At 42.7% G+C, this 15,522-nt stretch overlaps 1 protein-coding gene across 1 annotated transcript in view; it reads left to right on the top strand.

Moving 5' to 3' along the window:
* Nucleotides 1-10,211, top strand: part of TXNL1 (thioredoxin like 1) — a 53,511-nt gene extending 43,300 nt beyond the window's left edge. Inside the window, exon 8 of the mRNA XM_053701141.1 lies at nt 9,970-10,211. Coding sequence (XP_053557116.1) covers nt 9,970-9,999 — 30 coding nt within the window. The 3' untranslated portion in view covers nt 10,000-10,211. The remainder of the gene's footprint in view (nt 1-9,969) is intronic.
* The last annotated feature ends 5,311 nt before the right edge of the window (nt 10,212-15,522 follow it).

Below are 15,522 nucleotides of genomic sequence, written 5' to 3'. Positions count from 1 at the left end.
AGCGGATTTTCTGAGTCGTCAGACATTTCATCCGGGGGAGTGGGAACTCCATCCGGAAATCTTTGCCCAAATTACTCAATTGTGGGGCATTCCAGACATGGATCTGATGGCCTCTCGTCAGAACTTCAAGGTTCCTTGCTACGGGTCCAGATCCAGGGATCCCAAGGCGACTCTAGTAGATGCACTAGTAGCACCTTGGACCTTCAAACTAGCTTATGTATTCCTGCCGTTTCCTCTCATCCCCAGGCTGGTAGCCAGGATCAATCAGGAGAGGGCATCGGTGATCTTGATAGCTCCTGCGTGGCCACGCAGGACTTGGTATGCAGACCTGGTGAATATGTCATCGGCTCCACCATGGAAGCTACCTTTGAGACGAGACCTTCTTGTTCAAGGTCCGTTCGAACATCCGAATCTGGTCTCACTCCAACTGACTGCTTGGAGATTGAACGCTTGATCTTATCAAAGCGAGGGTTCTCAGATTCTGTCATTGATACTCTTGTTCAGGCCAGAAAGCCTGTAACTAGAAAAATTTACCACAAAATATGGAAAAAATATATCTGTTGGTGTGAATCTAAAGGATTCCCTTGGGACAAGGTAAAAATTCCTAAGATTCTATCCTTTCTTCAAGAAGGTTTGGAGAAAGGATTATCTGCAAGTTCCTTGAAGGGACAGATTTCTGCCTTGTCTGTGTTACTTCACAAAAAGCTGGCAGCTGTGCCAGATGTTCAAGCCTTTGTTCAGGCTCTGGTTAGAATCAAGCCTGTTTACAAACCTTTGACTCCTCCTTGGAGTCTCAATTTAGTTCTTTCAGTTCTTCAGGGGGTTCCGTTTGAACCCTTACATTCCGTTGATATCAAGTTATTATCTTGGAAAGTTTTGTTTTTGGTTGCAATTTCTTCTGCTAGAAGAGTTTCAGAATTATCTGCTCTGCAGTGTTCTCCTCCTTATCTGGTGTTCCATGCAGATAAGGTGGTTTTACGTACTAAACCTGGTTTTCTTCCGAAAGTTGTTTCTAACAAAAACATTAACCAGGAGATAGTCGTGCCTTCTTTGTGTCCGAATCCAGTTTCAAAGAAGGAACGTTTGTTGCACAATTTGGATGTTGTTCGTGCTCTAAAATTCTATTTAGATGCTACAAAGGATTTTAGACAAACATCTTCCTTGTTTGTTGTTTATTCTGGTAAAAGGAGAGGTCAAAAAGCAACTTCTACCTCTCTCTCTTTTTGGATTAAAAGCATCATCAGATTGGCTTATGAGACTGCCGGACGGCAGCCTCCTGAAAGAATCACAGCTCATTCCACTAGGGCTGTGGCTTCCACATGGGCCTTCAAGAACGAGGCTTCTGTTGATCAGATATGTAAGGCAGCGACTTGGTCTTCACTGCACACTTTTACTAAATTTTACAAGTTTGATACTTTTGCTTCTTCTGAGGCTATTTTTGGGAGAAAGGTTTTGCAAGCCGTGGTGCCTTCCATCTAGGTGACCTGATTTGCTCCCTCCCTTCATCCGTGTCCTAAAGCTTTGGTATTGGTTCCCACAAGTAAGGATGACGCCGTGGACCGGACACACCTATGTTGGAGAAAACAGAATTTATGTTTACCTGATAAATTACTTTCTCCAACGGTGTGTCCGGTCCACGGCCCGCCCTGGTTTTTTAATCAGGTCTGATAATTTATTTTCTTTAACTACAGTCACCACGGTATCATATGGTTTCTCCTATGCAAATATTCCTCCTTTACGTCGGTCGAATGACTGGGGAAGTCGGAGCCTAGGAGGGATCATGTGACCAGCTTTGCTGGGCTCTTTGCCATTTCCTGTTGGGGAAGAGAATATCCCACAAGTAAGGATGACGCCGTGGACCGGACACACCGTTGGAGAAAGTAATTTATCAGGTAAACATAAATTCTGTTATATATATATATATATATATATATATATATATATATATATATAATTATTATTATTCTTTATTTATAAAGTGCCAACAGATTCCGCAGCGCTGTTCATAGGTAACAAAGATAAAAGGACAGTACAACATGAGACACCAGACAAAATTTAACAAACAAATACAGGAGGAATTGGGAGCCCTGTTCCCGTGGGAACTTACAATCTAAATGGGTAGGAGGGTGAGAAACAGGAGGTGGGGACTGCAAAGGTGGGTGTATTTATATAGCGGGAAACATAATCTATATATATCAAGCAGGAAACAGCACTCGCTGGTCTTAGTAAATAAGTAATAATAAGACCCTGACGTCTGATGAAGGGGTGTATTCCCCGAAACGTCATTTAATAAATAACTTATTTACTAAGACCAGAGAGTGCTGTTTCCTGCTTGCTATATCTTATCCTCACGCTAGCACCCTGGCATTTAAAGAACTGTTTGCGAGAGTGCACCTGACTATGTATATATATATATATATGTATATGTGTGTGTGTATGTATATACAGTGGATATAAAAAGTCTACACACCCCTGTTAAAATGTCAGGTTTCTGTGATGTAAAAAAATTAGACAAAGATAAATCATTTCAGAACTTTTTCCACCTTTAATGTGACCTATAAACTACACAACGCGATTGAAAAACAAACTGAAATCTTTAAAGTGGAGGGAAGTAAACAAAAAAAACTAAAATAATGTGGTTGCATAAGTGTGCATGTAGCTGTGGGGATGTAGCTGTGTTCAGAATTAAGCAATCACATTCAAAACCATGTTAAATAAGAGTCATCACACACCTGCCATAATTTAAAGTGCCTCTGATTAACCCTGAATAAAGTTCAGCTGTTCTAGTAGGTCTTACCTGACATTTTTCTTAGTCGCGTCCTACACAAAAGCCATGGTCCGCAGAGAGCTTCCAAAGCATCTGAGGGATCTCATTGTTAAAAGGTATCAGTCAGGAGAAGGGTACAAAAGAATTTCCAAGGTATTAGATATACCATGGAACACAGTGAAGACAGTCATCAAGTGGAGAACATATGGCACAACAGTGACATTACCAAGAACTGGATGTCCCTCCAAAATTGATGAAAAGACGAGAAGAAAACTGGTCTGGGAGGCTACCAAGAGGGCCTACAGCAACATTAAAGGAGCTGCAGGAATATCTGGCAAGTACTGGCTGTCTAGTACATGTGACAACAATCTCCCGTATTCTTCATATGTTTGGGCTTTGGGGTAGACGTCAAGACGGAAGCCTTTTTTTACAAAGAAAAACATCCAAGCCCAGCTAAATTGAGCAAAAACACATCTGAAGTCTCCCAAAAGCATGTGAGAAAAGGTGTTATGGTCTGATGAAACCAAGGTTGAACTTTTTGGCAATAATTCCAAAAGATATGTTTGGCGCAAAAACAAAACTGCACATCACCAAAAGAACACTATACCCACAGTGAAGCATGGTGGTGGCAGCATCATGCTTTGGGGCTGTTTTTCTTCATAATTCCCTCTACCTTGAATAAGGCCCCAGTTCAAGCTGAACAGTTCCAAATACCAGTCAATATTGGCACAAAACCTTCAGGCTTCTGCTAGAAAGCTGAACATGAAGAGGAACTTCATCTTTCAGCATGACAACGACCCAAAGCATACATCGAAATTAACAAAGGAATGGCTTCACCAGAAGAAGATTAAAGTTTTGGAATGTGCCAGCCAGAGCACAGACCTGAAACCAATTGAAAATCTGTGGGGTGATCTGAAGAGGGCTGTGCACAGGAGATGCCCTCGCAATCTGACAGATTTGGAGTGTTTTTGCAAAGAAGAGTGGGCAAATCTTGCCAAGTCAAGATGTGTCATGCTGATAGACTCATACCCAAAAAGAGTGAGTGCTGTAATAAAATCAAAAGTTGCTTCAACAAAGTACACTTATGCACACTTATGCAACCATATTTTTTATTTTTACTTCCCTTCACCTAAAAGATTTCAGTTTGTTTTTCAATTGAGTTGCATATTTTTATAGGTCACATTAAAGGTGGAAAAAGTTCTGAAACAATTTATTTTTTGTCTCATTTTTTTACATCACAGAAACCTGCCATTTTAACAGGGGTGTGTAGACTTTTTCTTTTACAAGATATGACGAGTCCACGGATTTCATCCTTACTTATGGGATTACACCTCCTGGTCAGCAGGAGGAGGCAAAGAGCACCACAGCAGAGCTGTATATATAGCTCCTCCCTTCCCTCCCACTCCAGTCATTCTCTTTGCCTGTGTTAGTGATAGGAAGAGGTAAAGTGAGGTGTTAGTTTAGATTCTTCAATCAAGAAGTTTTTTTGTTTTAAAATGGTGCCAGTCAGTACTATTTTTCTCAGGGAGAAATCGTCAGTCAATAACTTCCCAAGAGGAGTGAAGACATTTTATTTTCTGCCCCTGATTGTTGATGATCTTAGCAAAACATTCTCTAAGATCCTGCTGGTTCCCACAGAGCGATTGAAGGTAGTGTAAAGAAACATCTTCAGTGTGGAGAACTGTGTCATGCTGCAATCAGCATTGAGGTATGTTCAGTCGTTTGCTTCTGGGGAGACTAGATACATCAGAACAGGCTGACATTCCCTGTACCGGGGAGGGGTAATAGGTATGCACTATATAAATGGAAATGGTGTGCCTGGAATTCCCTTTTATTTGATTTCTTATCAGTGTGTTGTGCAGTGACTGTTGTGTTCACTTATGCTTCGCTGTGTGGGCTGACGCTGGGAGATGCAGTTGTTCCCCAAGGGCTGTAGTTATTGTTTTACCTTATAACTGGCTTGGGAGTGTGTGTTAAGAGGGACACATGGCGTTTTAGTTATTTGAGTTAGAAGACCGACATGGGTTTTTCTTCCCATGCGGGTCTCGGTAAGTCTCAAGTTAGGCCCACTGTTGGCGGGCCTTGTTTTGCGAGCTCAGCCGCGCAGTAATCATCCGGATCGGCAGCAGGTTCCTGGGCTCCGGTGTGGCCTAAGTCAGTTTGTGCACATAGCGGTACAAAGAGACTTGGGAGCGCTGCTCAAGGAAGATCAGTGTTGTCTGGGTGCAGGTCGGCGCCGCAGCAGGGCTGTGGCGAGGTGCAAGTGTCTGGAGTGTGATAAAAACTTGTAAATAGAATAGCTGAACAAACGGAGCAGTTTTTGTTGTTAGTTTTTGCACATAAGGGCACTGTTTATCGCTGCAAACGTTATCATACTGCAAGCAGAAAAATTGTTGCGCTTGTATTTTTTAAAGGCGCAGTAGACTTTTTATTTAGAATATTTGATTATATGATTTGACTTTTAAGATTAAATATATCAAGTAAAGAACGACTATTGTTGCTATTGCTAGTCTAACATTTCTGAGCTTCAGGATAGTACCTGTTCTATGTGTTTAGATGCCAATGTGGAACCCCCTCTTACTTTTTGCCCCTCATGTACTGAAAGGGCCTTAAAATGTAAAGAACAGATTTTCTTTAATGCAGGTATGTCTAAGGATGCTTCTCAGTCTGATGAGAATCAGGGTATGCCGCTACTTTCTCCCCAAGCGTCACAACCTTTAACGCCCACCCAAGCGACGCCGTGTTCTTCAACCGTGTCCACTTCATTTACTCTGCAGGATATGGCTGCAGTTATGTCATCTACCCTTACAGAGGTTTTATCTAAGTTGCCAGTGTTACAGGGCAAACGCAGCAGGACAGAAGCCACTCTGATTCCTGTGACGTCTGATGCTTTAATGGCTGTTTCCGATGTACCCACACAGGGATCTGATTTGGGGGGGTAAGGAACTTCTGTCTGAGGGGGAACTTTCCGATTCGGGAAGTGTGTTACCTCACACTGACTTGGATGTTATGTCCTTCCGTTTTAAGCTTGAACACCTCCGCCTGTTACTTCGTGAGGTTTTAGCGACTCTGGATGACTGTGACTCTATTGTGGTACCACCAGAGAAATTGTGTAAGATTCCTGCTTACTCTGATGTTTTTCCGGTTCCTAAGAGAATCTCGGAAATTATTACGCGGGAATGGGAAAGACCGGGTATCCCGTTCTCACCTTCTCCTAATTTTAAAAAAATGTATCCCATAGCTGACACTGTTCGGGATTCTTGGCAAACAGTCCCTAAGGTGGAGGGACCTATATCTACCCTGGCTAAGCGTACAACTATTCCTATTGAGGACAGTTGTGCTTTCAAAGATCCTATGGATAAAAAGTTGGAGGGTCTTCTGAAAAAGTTATTTATTCATCAGGGTTTTCTTTTACAACCGACGGCCTGTATTGTACCAGTTACAACTGCGGCGGCCTTTTGGTTTGATGCCTTAGAAGAGTCATTTAAGACTGAGACTCCTTTAGAGGAAATTTTAGATAGAATTAAGGCTCTTAAGCTGGCTAATTCTTTTATTACGGATGCCGCCTTTCAGATTGCCAAATTGGCGGCTAAGAATGCGGGATTTGCCATTTTAGTGTGTAGAGCGTTATGGTTAAAATCTTGGTCTGCTGATGTGTCATCTAAGTCAAAGCTTTTGACTATTCCCTTCAAGGGAAAGACCCTATTCGGGCCTGGCTTGAAATAAATAATTTCTGACATTACGGGAGGTAAGGGTCATCTCCTACCTCAGGATAAAGCAGCTAATCTGAGGGGTAAACAGAATAATTTTCGTTCCTTTCGGAATTTCAAAGGAGTTCCCTCTCCTTCCAATAAACAGGAAGGGAACTTTGCTCAAGCCAAGTCCGCCTGGAGATCCAACCAGGCTTGGAACAAAGGTAAACAACCCAAGAAGCCCGCTGCTGCTCCCAAATCAGCATTAAGGGGCGGCCCCCGATCCGGGACCAGATCTAGTAGGGGGCAGACTTACTTTCTTTACCCAGGCTTGGATAAAGAGACGTCCAGGACCCCTGGACACTGGAAATCGTGTCCCAAGGGTATCAACTGGAATTCAGAAATTCTCTCCCAAGGGGGAGGTTTCTTCTTTCACGATTGTCTGTAGACCAGATAAAGAGAGGCGTTCTTACGTTGTGTAAAATACCTCTCTACTATGGGAATAATTCGTCACGTTCCAATCCAGGCATCTTACCATCTGACAAAATCTCATACAGACATGGTTCTGTCCTTTCTGAGGACTCACGGGTGGAAGGTGAATCTAGAAAAGAGTTCGCTTATTCTACAGAAAAGGGTTCCTTTCTTGGGGACTCTAATAGATTCTGTATCCATGAAAATTTTCTTGACGGAAGTCAGAAAGTTAAAGATTCTGAATACATGCCGAGCCCTTCAGTCCAATCCTCGACCATCGGTGGCTCAGTGCATGGAGGTGATTGGATTGATGGTGGCGGCAATGAACATCATCCCGTTTGCTCGCTTTCATCTCAGACCACTACAATTGTGCATGCTCAGGCAGTGGAATGGAGATTATGCAAATTTGTCTCCTCAGATAAATCTGGATCAGGAGACAAGAGACTCTCTTCTTTGGTGGTTGTCGCCGGATCATCTGTCCCAAGGGACGTGCTTCCGCAGACCCTCTTGGGTGATAGTGACAATGGACGCCAGTCTACTAGGCTGGGGTGCAGTCTGGAATTCCCTGAAGGCTCAGGGGGTGTGGACGCGGTCGGAGTCTCTTCTTCCAATCAATATTATGAAATTGAGAGCAATATTCAATGCGCTTCAGGCTTGGCCTCAGTTGGCTTCGGCCAAATTCATCCGCTTTCAGTCGGACAACATCACGACTGTGGCTTACATCAATCATCAGGGAGGAACAAGGAGTTCCTTAGCGATGACGGAAGTATCCAAAATAATTTGATGGGTGGGGGCTCACTCTGGTTATCTGTCAGCAATCTACATCCCAGGAGTGGACAACTGGGAAGCAGATTTTTTGAGCAGACAGACGTTTCATCCGGGGGAATGGGAACTCCATCCGGAGGTCTTTGCCACTCTGATCCTCAAATGGGGCAGACCAGAGTTGGATCTTATGGCATCCCGCCAGAATGCCAAACTCTCGAGATACGGATCCAGGTCCAGGGATCCTCAGGCCGACCTAATAGCTGCCTTAGCAGTGCCTTGGTCGTTCAACCTAGCTTATGTGTTTCCACCGTTTTCTCTCCTTCCCCGAGTGATTGCTCGGATCAAACAGGAGAGAGCTTCAGTATTTCTCATCGCTCCTGCGTGGCCTCGCAGGACTTGGTATGCCGATCTAGTGAACATGTCCTCTCTGCCACCGTGGAAGCTTCCATTAAGGCAGGACCTTCTCATTCAGGGACCCTTCCATCATCCGCATCCGGTTTCTCTGCAGCTGACTGCTTGGGGATTGAACGCTTGATTTTATCTAAGCGGGGGTTCTCTGATTCGGTCATTGATACTTTGATTCAGGCACATAAGACTGTCACTAGGAAGATCTACCATAAGATATGGCGTAAATATCTTTATTGGTGCGAATCCAAGGGCTACTCATGGAGTAGATTTAGGATTCCCAGGATTTTATCTTTCCTCCAAGAAGGACAAATTTCTGCTTTGTCGATTTTGCTACACAAGCGTCTGGCAGATATTCCATACGTTGTCTTTTTGTCAGGCTCTGACTAGAATCAAGCCTGTGTTCAGACCAATTGCTCCACCCTAAAGTTTGAATTTAGTTCTTAATGTTCTTCAAGGGGTTCCTTTTGGACCCATGCATTCCATAGATATTAAGTTGTTATCTTGGAAGGTTTTATTTTTGGTTGCTTTTTCTTCTGCTCGCAGAGTTTCTGAGCTTTCAGCTTTACAATGTGACTCTCCTTATCTTATTTTCCATTCTGATAAGGTGGTTTTATGTACCAAACCTGGTTTCCTTCCCAAGGTGGTTTCTAATAATAATATTAATCAGGAAATTGTTGTTCCTTCATTGTGTCCTAATCCTCCTCCTAAAAAGGAGCGGCTATTGCATAACTTGGACGTAGTCTGTGCCTTTAAGTTTTTACTTGCAGGCGACTAAAGAATTTCGTCAATCATCTTCATTATTTATTGTTTTTTCTGGGAAACGTAGGGGCCAGAAAGCTACGGCTACCTCTCTTTCCTTTTGGCTGAAGAGTATCATCAGTCTGGCATATGAGTCTGGTGGACAGCAGCCTCCCGAAAGAATTACGGCTCATTCCACTAGGGCTGTGGCTTCTTCATGGGCATTTAAAAATGATGCTTCTGTTGAACAGATTTGCAAGGCTGCAACTTGGTCGTCTCTTCACACTTTTTCCAAATTTTATAAATTTGATACTTTTTCTTCATCTGAGGCTGTTTTTGGGAGAAAGGTTCTTCAAGCAGTGGTGCCTTCCGTTTAGGTTCCTGTCTTGTCCCTCCCTTTCATCCGTGTCCTATAGCTTTGGTATTGTATCCCATAAGTAAGGATGAAATCCGTGGACTCGTCATATCTTGTAAAAGAAAAGGAAATTTATGCTTACCTGCTAAAAAAAAAATTTTTACGATATGACGAGTCCACGGCCCACCCTGTCATTTTTAAGACAGGTATTTACTTATTTTTGTTAAACTTCAGTCACCACTGCACCTTGGCTTTTCCTTTCTCTTCCTAACTTCGATCGAATGACTGGAGTGGGAGGGAAGGGAGGAGCTATATATACAGCTCTGCTGTGGTGCTCTTTGCCGCCTCCTGCTGACCAGGAGACGTAATCCCATAAGTAAGGATGAAATCCGTGGACTCGTCATATCGTAAAATAAATAAATTTATCAGGTAAGCATAAATTTCCTTTTATATCCCCTGTGAGTATGTGTGTATATGTGTGTGTGTATGTATCTATATATGTATGTATGTGTGTATATGTATATATATATATATATATATATATATATATATGTATGTGTATATATGTATGTATGTGTGTGTGTGTGTGTGTATATATATATATATATAGTGTTCGTTTATGTATACAGTTTTTTGTTATTTTAGGCTATGTTTCTGAAACTGGTCTGTTTTAATCAGCCAATAAGTGATCAGAATGGAAAAAATAAGTCATTTAGGCTTAAAAGCTTTTATATATATATATATTTATTTTACTATTTTCTTCCCTCTCTCAGGTTGTAGGCAAAAAAGGAGAAAGTCACTGAACATCTGCAGACATACTGGATGAGTTCCTTGCATTGAGACCGGTTCTTCAACATGCAGGAAAAGCTCTTAATACAACAACTTTAATGTTTCCTTCAGTGAAATTAACAATAAATCATCCATTTTTTTTGTTAATCTGCATTTCAGAACTGTGATTTTATTTGAATCTGGCCACACGCATTTGTAAATAAATAAATAAAACTTCTTTTGGCAATCCTGTGATTGAAATAATTTATTTCTGTGTTATTAGTATCACATAAAGGGACATTAAATAATGCTCTTTCACTTAGACTCTAAACACTGGTGTGAGAAACCGTTAGAGCATTATTATTGCATTATTGCTTGTATATAACTGTGTTTAATCCCAGCAATGCACTACTGGGAGCTAGCTAGTGAGCCAAGGATAAAAGGCGTGTGTTGCCACCAATCAGGGCCGGCACTAGAAATGTTGGGGCCCCTTAACCATTGATCAGCCCCCCCCCCCCCATTTGACATGTCCACTTTATGACCAATTGACTAAAACGTATATGCACTTCTTAAGTGTAGTCAAACTTGGAAATGTAAAGGTAGTAACACACAGACACACTCATACACTGAATCACACACTCACACATAAGGATTCACATATAGACACTCTAGCAGACACGCAAAGAAACACACAAACAATCTCAGACACAGACAGACACTCAGCACTTGTTTACATTGACCTGACAAGTAATGAGATAGACTATAGTTTTGTCAAAAGAGGAGATTTACAAGACAAAATATGGAATTCTGATTATCTTTTTGTTAAGGAAGATAACAACTATATGATAACAGTATGCAGTGGATGAAATAAAGGGCCCTGAACTGCCTAAACAATCATTTAAAGGTTAAGTGGTGGATTGGTGACTTCCAGAAAGGTCTTATTAGTCTCAAAGTCTGTAGAAAGATTTGAATAATCAAGTAAACACCCATAGAGACACCCACAGAAAACACACAAAGACGGACGCACAAACCCTCACAGAGAGATCCACAGAAAAAAAAAATCATACACACTCAGAGACACCAACAGAAGCACAAAGACATAAATACGGACACCCACAGAAAATGTCTGCAGATTGCCATCCCTTAAATCAACAGTGTGTGACATGCTTTATAAAAAAAAAATAGCAGAAATTAAGAGAACACTTTTCTTTCCTAAGCTATGGTCCACAACGTCATCAATTACTGTTGGGAATATAATTCCTGGCCAGCAGGAGGGGGCAAAGAGCACCACAGCAAAGCTGTTAAGTGTCACTCCCCTACCCACAATCCCCAGTCATTCTCTTTGCCTCTGTAAAAGGAGGAAGTGAAGTTTTTGGTGTCTGAAGAAAATTGGATTTCTTTCGCTACTAGCAAGATGTTTTTTTGGGTCTAGCTGTAATCCACGTTAGTCTCTTCAGTAGGGCAGTGGTGGCTTTAAAGCAGTTAGGAACTTGTGAAGTTGGGCCTCACTGCATTTTCCTAACAGGTTGCTGCCCTGGTTTAGAAAGAGTAGGTTTGCTCTGTTCTTTATCTTGTTTCACAGGTCTCTGTAAGGAGTTGCATCTTTCCACATCGTGTGAGCTGTCCCCCCTGCCGGACAGCGAGATGTGCAGTTAAGTGCCTTTTGTCTTCTGGGGCTAGGAGACTGGCACTGAAGAGGTTAAGCTGAAGGGCTGCCCAGTATCCCTGCATCAATTATGGGACTAGTATCCTGGGGGTAGGATAAATTTTGGCAGTGAGCAGGCACTTTCGTAATGTGACATGGAGGGTTAAATTTATTTGGTGCAAAAAGGAGTTAACACAGTTTTGGCTTATGAATTTTATTATTTTATATATGAGTGGCTGTTGTGCCTTATGTTGACGGCATATAGTGGCAATCAGAGATGTGCGCAGTTTTGCAGTCAATTGCCAATCAGGTGACTTGTATCTCTGCTCCTACAGACTATCGAGCGGTCGTCTGCGGCTACTTTTGGAGGAGTTCGGTGTGCACAACACGATAGGTACCTCAGTCAAGGCTGAGGTGTAGAGTCCTAAGTTTTTTCCTGTCAGTTAATATAAACTAGTTGATTTGGAGTTATACTTTATAAGCAGGGAGACACAGTAGTTTTTTTTGCCTTTATTCTAAAATGGCTGGTAATTTAAAGTGGCAGTACCTCACTAAAATAAAAGGCTATTATTAAATGGAGGATTCTGCTATTATGGACAAATGTCTCCTTTATTTGGAGAATCAAGTTGGGCCATCATTGCAATTTTTCTCTCATGTATAGAGAGGACTTTGAAAAACAAAGAAACTTTATTTCTGAGCCAACAGTCTCTCAGGATGATGCTGTTCAGGCAATGACAGTTTTCTCCTGAAACGTCCCAAGCCTTAGTGGTGTCACATACAGTGCCCTGCAGTTCCTTTCAGTCTCCTGGAGGTGAAATTGCTGCCCGGTTATCTTCAGCGGTATCTGAGGCCTTATCTGCCATTCCTATGCTAACAGGAAAACGCAAGAGGAACATTAGAGGATCAGATGTTAAGTTTACCCCTCCAACCTCTGCTTTTCAGAAAGGCCCTCTTATAAGTCTGATGAGAAGGATACATCAGTAGCCTCTGAGGGTGAAATCTCAGATTCAGACAGTATAATTCTTTCATCTGATGCTGAAGTGGTGTCCTTAGATTTAAGCTTCAATACCTTTGCATATTGTTAAGAGGTTTTAGCTACTTTGGACGACTCTGACCTGCCTGTTGTCAACCCTAAGAAATCAAGTAAACTTAATAAATACTTTGATGTTCCTTCCTTGGTGGAAGTGTTTCCTGTTCCAGACCGTGCAACGGAGATTATTGTGCAGGAATGGGAGAAGCTAGGGATTCCATTTTCCCCGTCTCCTGTTTTTAAAAATATATTTCCTGTCGCTTACTCCATTAAAGACACATGGTGTACGGTGCCTAAGGTAGAAGGGGCCATCTCTACTCTGGCTAAGAGAACTACTATTCCTATAGAGGATAGCTGCTCTTTTAAAGATCCTATGGATAAAAAGCTGAAGGATTATTTGAAGAAGATATATGTTCATCAAGGCCTTCAGTGGTAACCGGCAGTTTGTATGGCCACAGTGTCCAGTGCGACATCTTACTGGTTCCGGTGCTCTGTCTGAGAAATCTAAGATAGGATTAAGGCTCTCAAGCTAGCCAATTCCATTATTTCTGATGCCACCATGCAAGTTAATAAGCTAGGAGTCAAGATATCTGACTTCGCTGTGCTAGCCCGCAGCGGATATTACCTCTAAGTTCAAGCTTTTAGTGCTTCCTTACAAGGCTAAGACCCTGTTTGGCTCTGGTTTGGCAGAAATAATCTCTAACATTGCTGGTGGAAAAGGGTCTTTTCTACCACAAGACAAGAAGAATAAATATAAAGGACGTCAAAGTAATTTTCGTTCCTTTCGTAACCCCAAAGGAAAATTTTCCTCTCCCTCTTCCACGTCTTCTTGGAAACCCAATTAGTCTTGGAACAAGGAGAAGCAATCTAAGAAGCCCGCAGCTGAGTCTAAGTCGGCATGAAAGGGTTGCCCCCGGTCCGGAACCAGATCAAGTGGGGGGCAGACTTTCTCTGTTTTATCCAGCTTGGTTACGAGATGTCCCAGATCCTTGGGCTGTGGACATAGTGTCTCAGGGTTACAAAATAGAATTCAAGACTTTTCCTCCCAAGGGCAGGTTTCTTGTCTCGAGATTATCTGCATACCAGATAAAGAGAGGCATTCTTGAATTGTGTTCGGGACCTTTCTTCCCTGGGAGTGATAGTTCCTGTTCCCTAAAGGGAACAGGGACTGGGATTCTATTCCAATCTGTTTGTGGTTCCTAAAAAAGAGGGAACTTTTCGTCCTATTTTAGACATAAAGTGTCTAAACAAGTTTCTTAGGCTGCCATCCTTCAAAATGGAGACCATTCGGTTCCTTCTCCCCTTGGTACAGGAGGGTCAGTTTATGACGACCATAGACCTGAAGGATGCATATCTTCATGTTCCCATTCACAGGGATCATCACAAGTACCTGAGATTCACATTTCTAGACAAACACTTTCAGTTTGTGACTCTTCCGTTTGGCCTTGCCACAGCTCCCAGAATATTTCCAAAGATTCTTGGGGCTCTCTTGGCAGTGATCAGGGCTTGGGGAATTGCAGTGGTGCCTTACCTGGACTACATATTGGTTCAGGCGCCATCTTTTCAACAAGCAAATTCTCATACAGAGATCTTGCTGTCTTTTCTACGTTCCCACGGATGGAAAGTGAATCTGGAAAAGAGTTCCCTTGTTCCAGCTACAAGGGTGGTTTTCTTAGGGACCATAATAGATTCCCTATCTATGAAAAATGTTCTGACAAGATTCTTGCCTCTCTCTTCAGTCTACTTTTCGGCCATCAGTGGCTCAATGTATGGAGTTAATTGGTTTGATGGTTGCTTTCATGGACATTGGTCCCTTTGCTTGATTCCATTTGAGAGCTCTACAGTTATGCATGCTCAGACAATGGAATGGGGACCATTCGCTTTGTCTCAGTGGATAGATCTAGATCAATCGACGAGAGACTCTCTCCCGTGGTGGTGTTCTTAGGAGCATCTGTCTCATGGCTCATGCTTCAGGAGACCTTCCTGAGTCATTGTAACCATGGATGTCAGCCTGCTGGGCTGGGGAGAAGTCTGGGACTCGTTAAAGGCGCAGGGTCTATGGACTCGGGAGGAGTCTGCTCCCCCCATAAATATCTTGGAATTGAAAACGATTTACAATGCTCTGATAACGTGGCCTCAGTTGTCCTTAGCCCGTCTTATCAGGTTTTAGTCAGACAATATCACCTTAGTGGCTTACATCAACCACCAAGGAGTTCCTTAGCCATGAAGGAGGTGGCTTGGATTATTTAGTGGGTGCAAGCCCACAATTGTTGTCTATCTGCCATCCACATTCCAGGGGTGGACAACTGGGATACGGACTTTCTGAGCAGACAGAATTTTCATCCCGGTTAGTGGGCACTCTATACGGAGGTGTACTCCAGGTAAACCTCAAATGGGGGATGCCGGAGTTGGATCTGATGGCGTCTCGACAGAATGCCAAGCTTCCGAGGTACGGTTCAAGATCGAGAGATCCTCAGGCCGCCCTGATTGATGTTCTGGTGGTACCTTGGGTTTTCAGTATAACATACCTGTTTCCTCCATTTGCTCTCCTTCCACGAGTCATTGCTTGTATCAAACAGGAGAATGCATCGGTAATTCTAGTAGCTCCTGGGTGTCCTCGCAGGACCTGGTAGGCAGACCTAGTGAAGATGTCATCTCTTCCACCTTGGAGGCTGCCTCTGAGAAAGGACCTAACTCGGGGTCCATTCCTTCATCCAAATCTCGCTTCTCTGAAGCGGACTGCTTGGAGCTTGAGCGATTAGTGTTGTCTAAACGTGGTTTAGTCGGTCATTGAGACCATGATTCAGGCTCGCAAGCCTGTTACTAGAAAGATTTACCATAAGATATGGCGTAAATATCTTTATTGGTGCAAATCTTAGGGCT

Source organism: Bombina bombina, chromosome 2 (genome assembly GCF_027579735.1).
Source record: "Bombina bombina isolate aBomBom1 chromosome 2, aBomBom1.pri, whole genome shotgun sequence".
Taxonomy (NCBI): Eukaryota; Metazoa; Chordata; class Amphibia; order Anura; family Bombinatoridae; genus Bombina; species Bombina bombina.
Note: the sequence above shows the minus strand (reverse complement) of the source record. Positions and strands in the feature narration are given on the sequence as shown.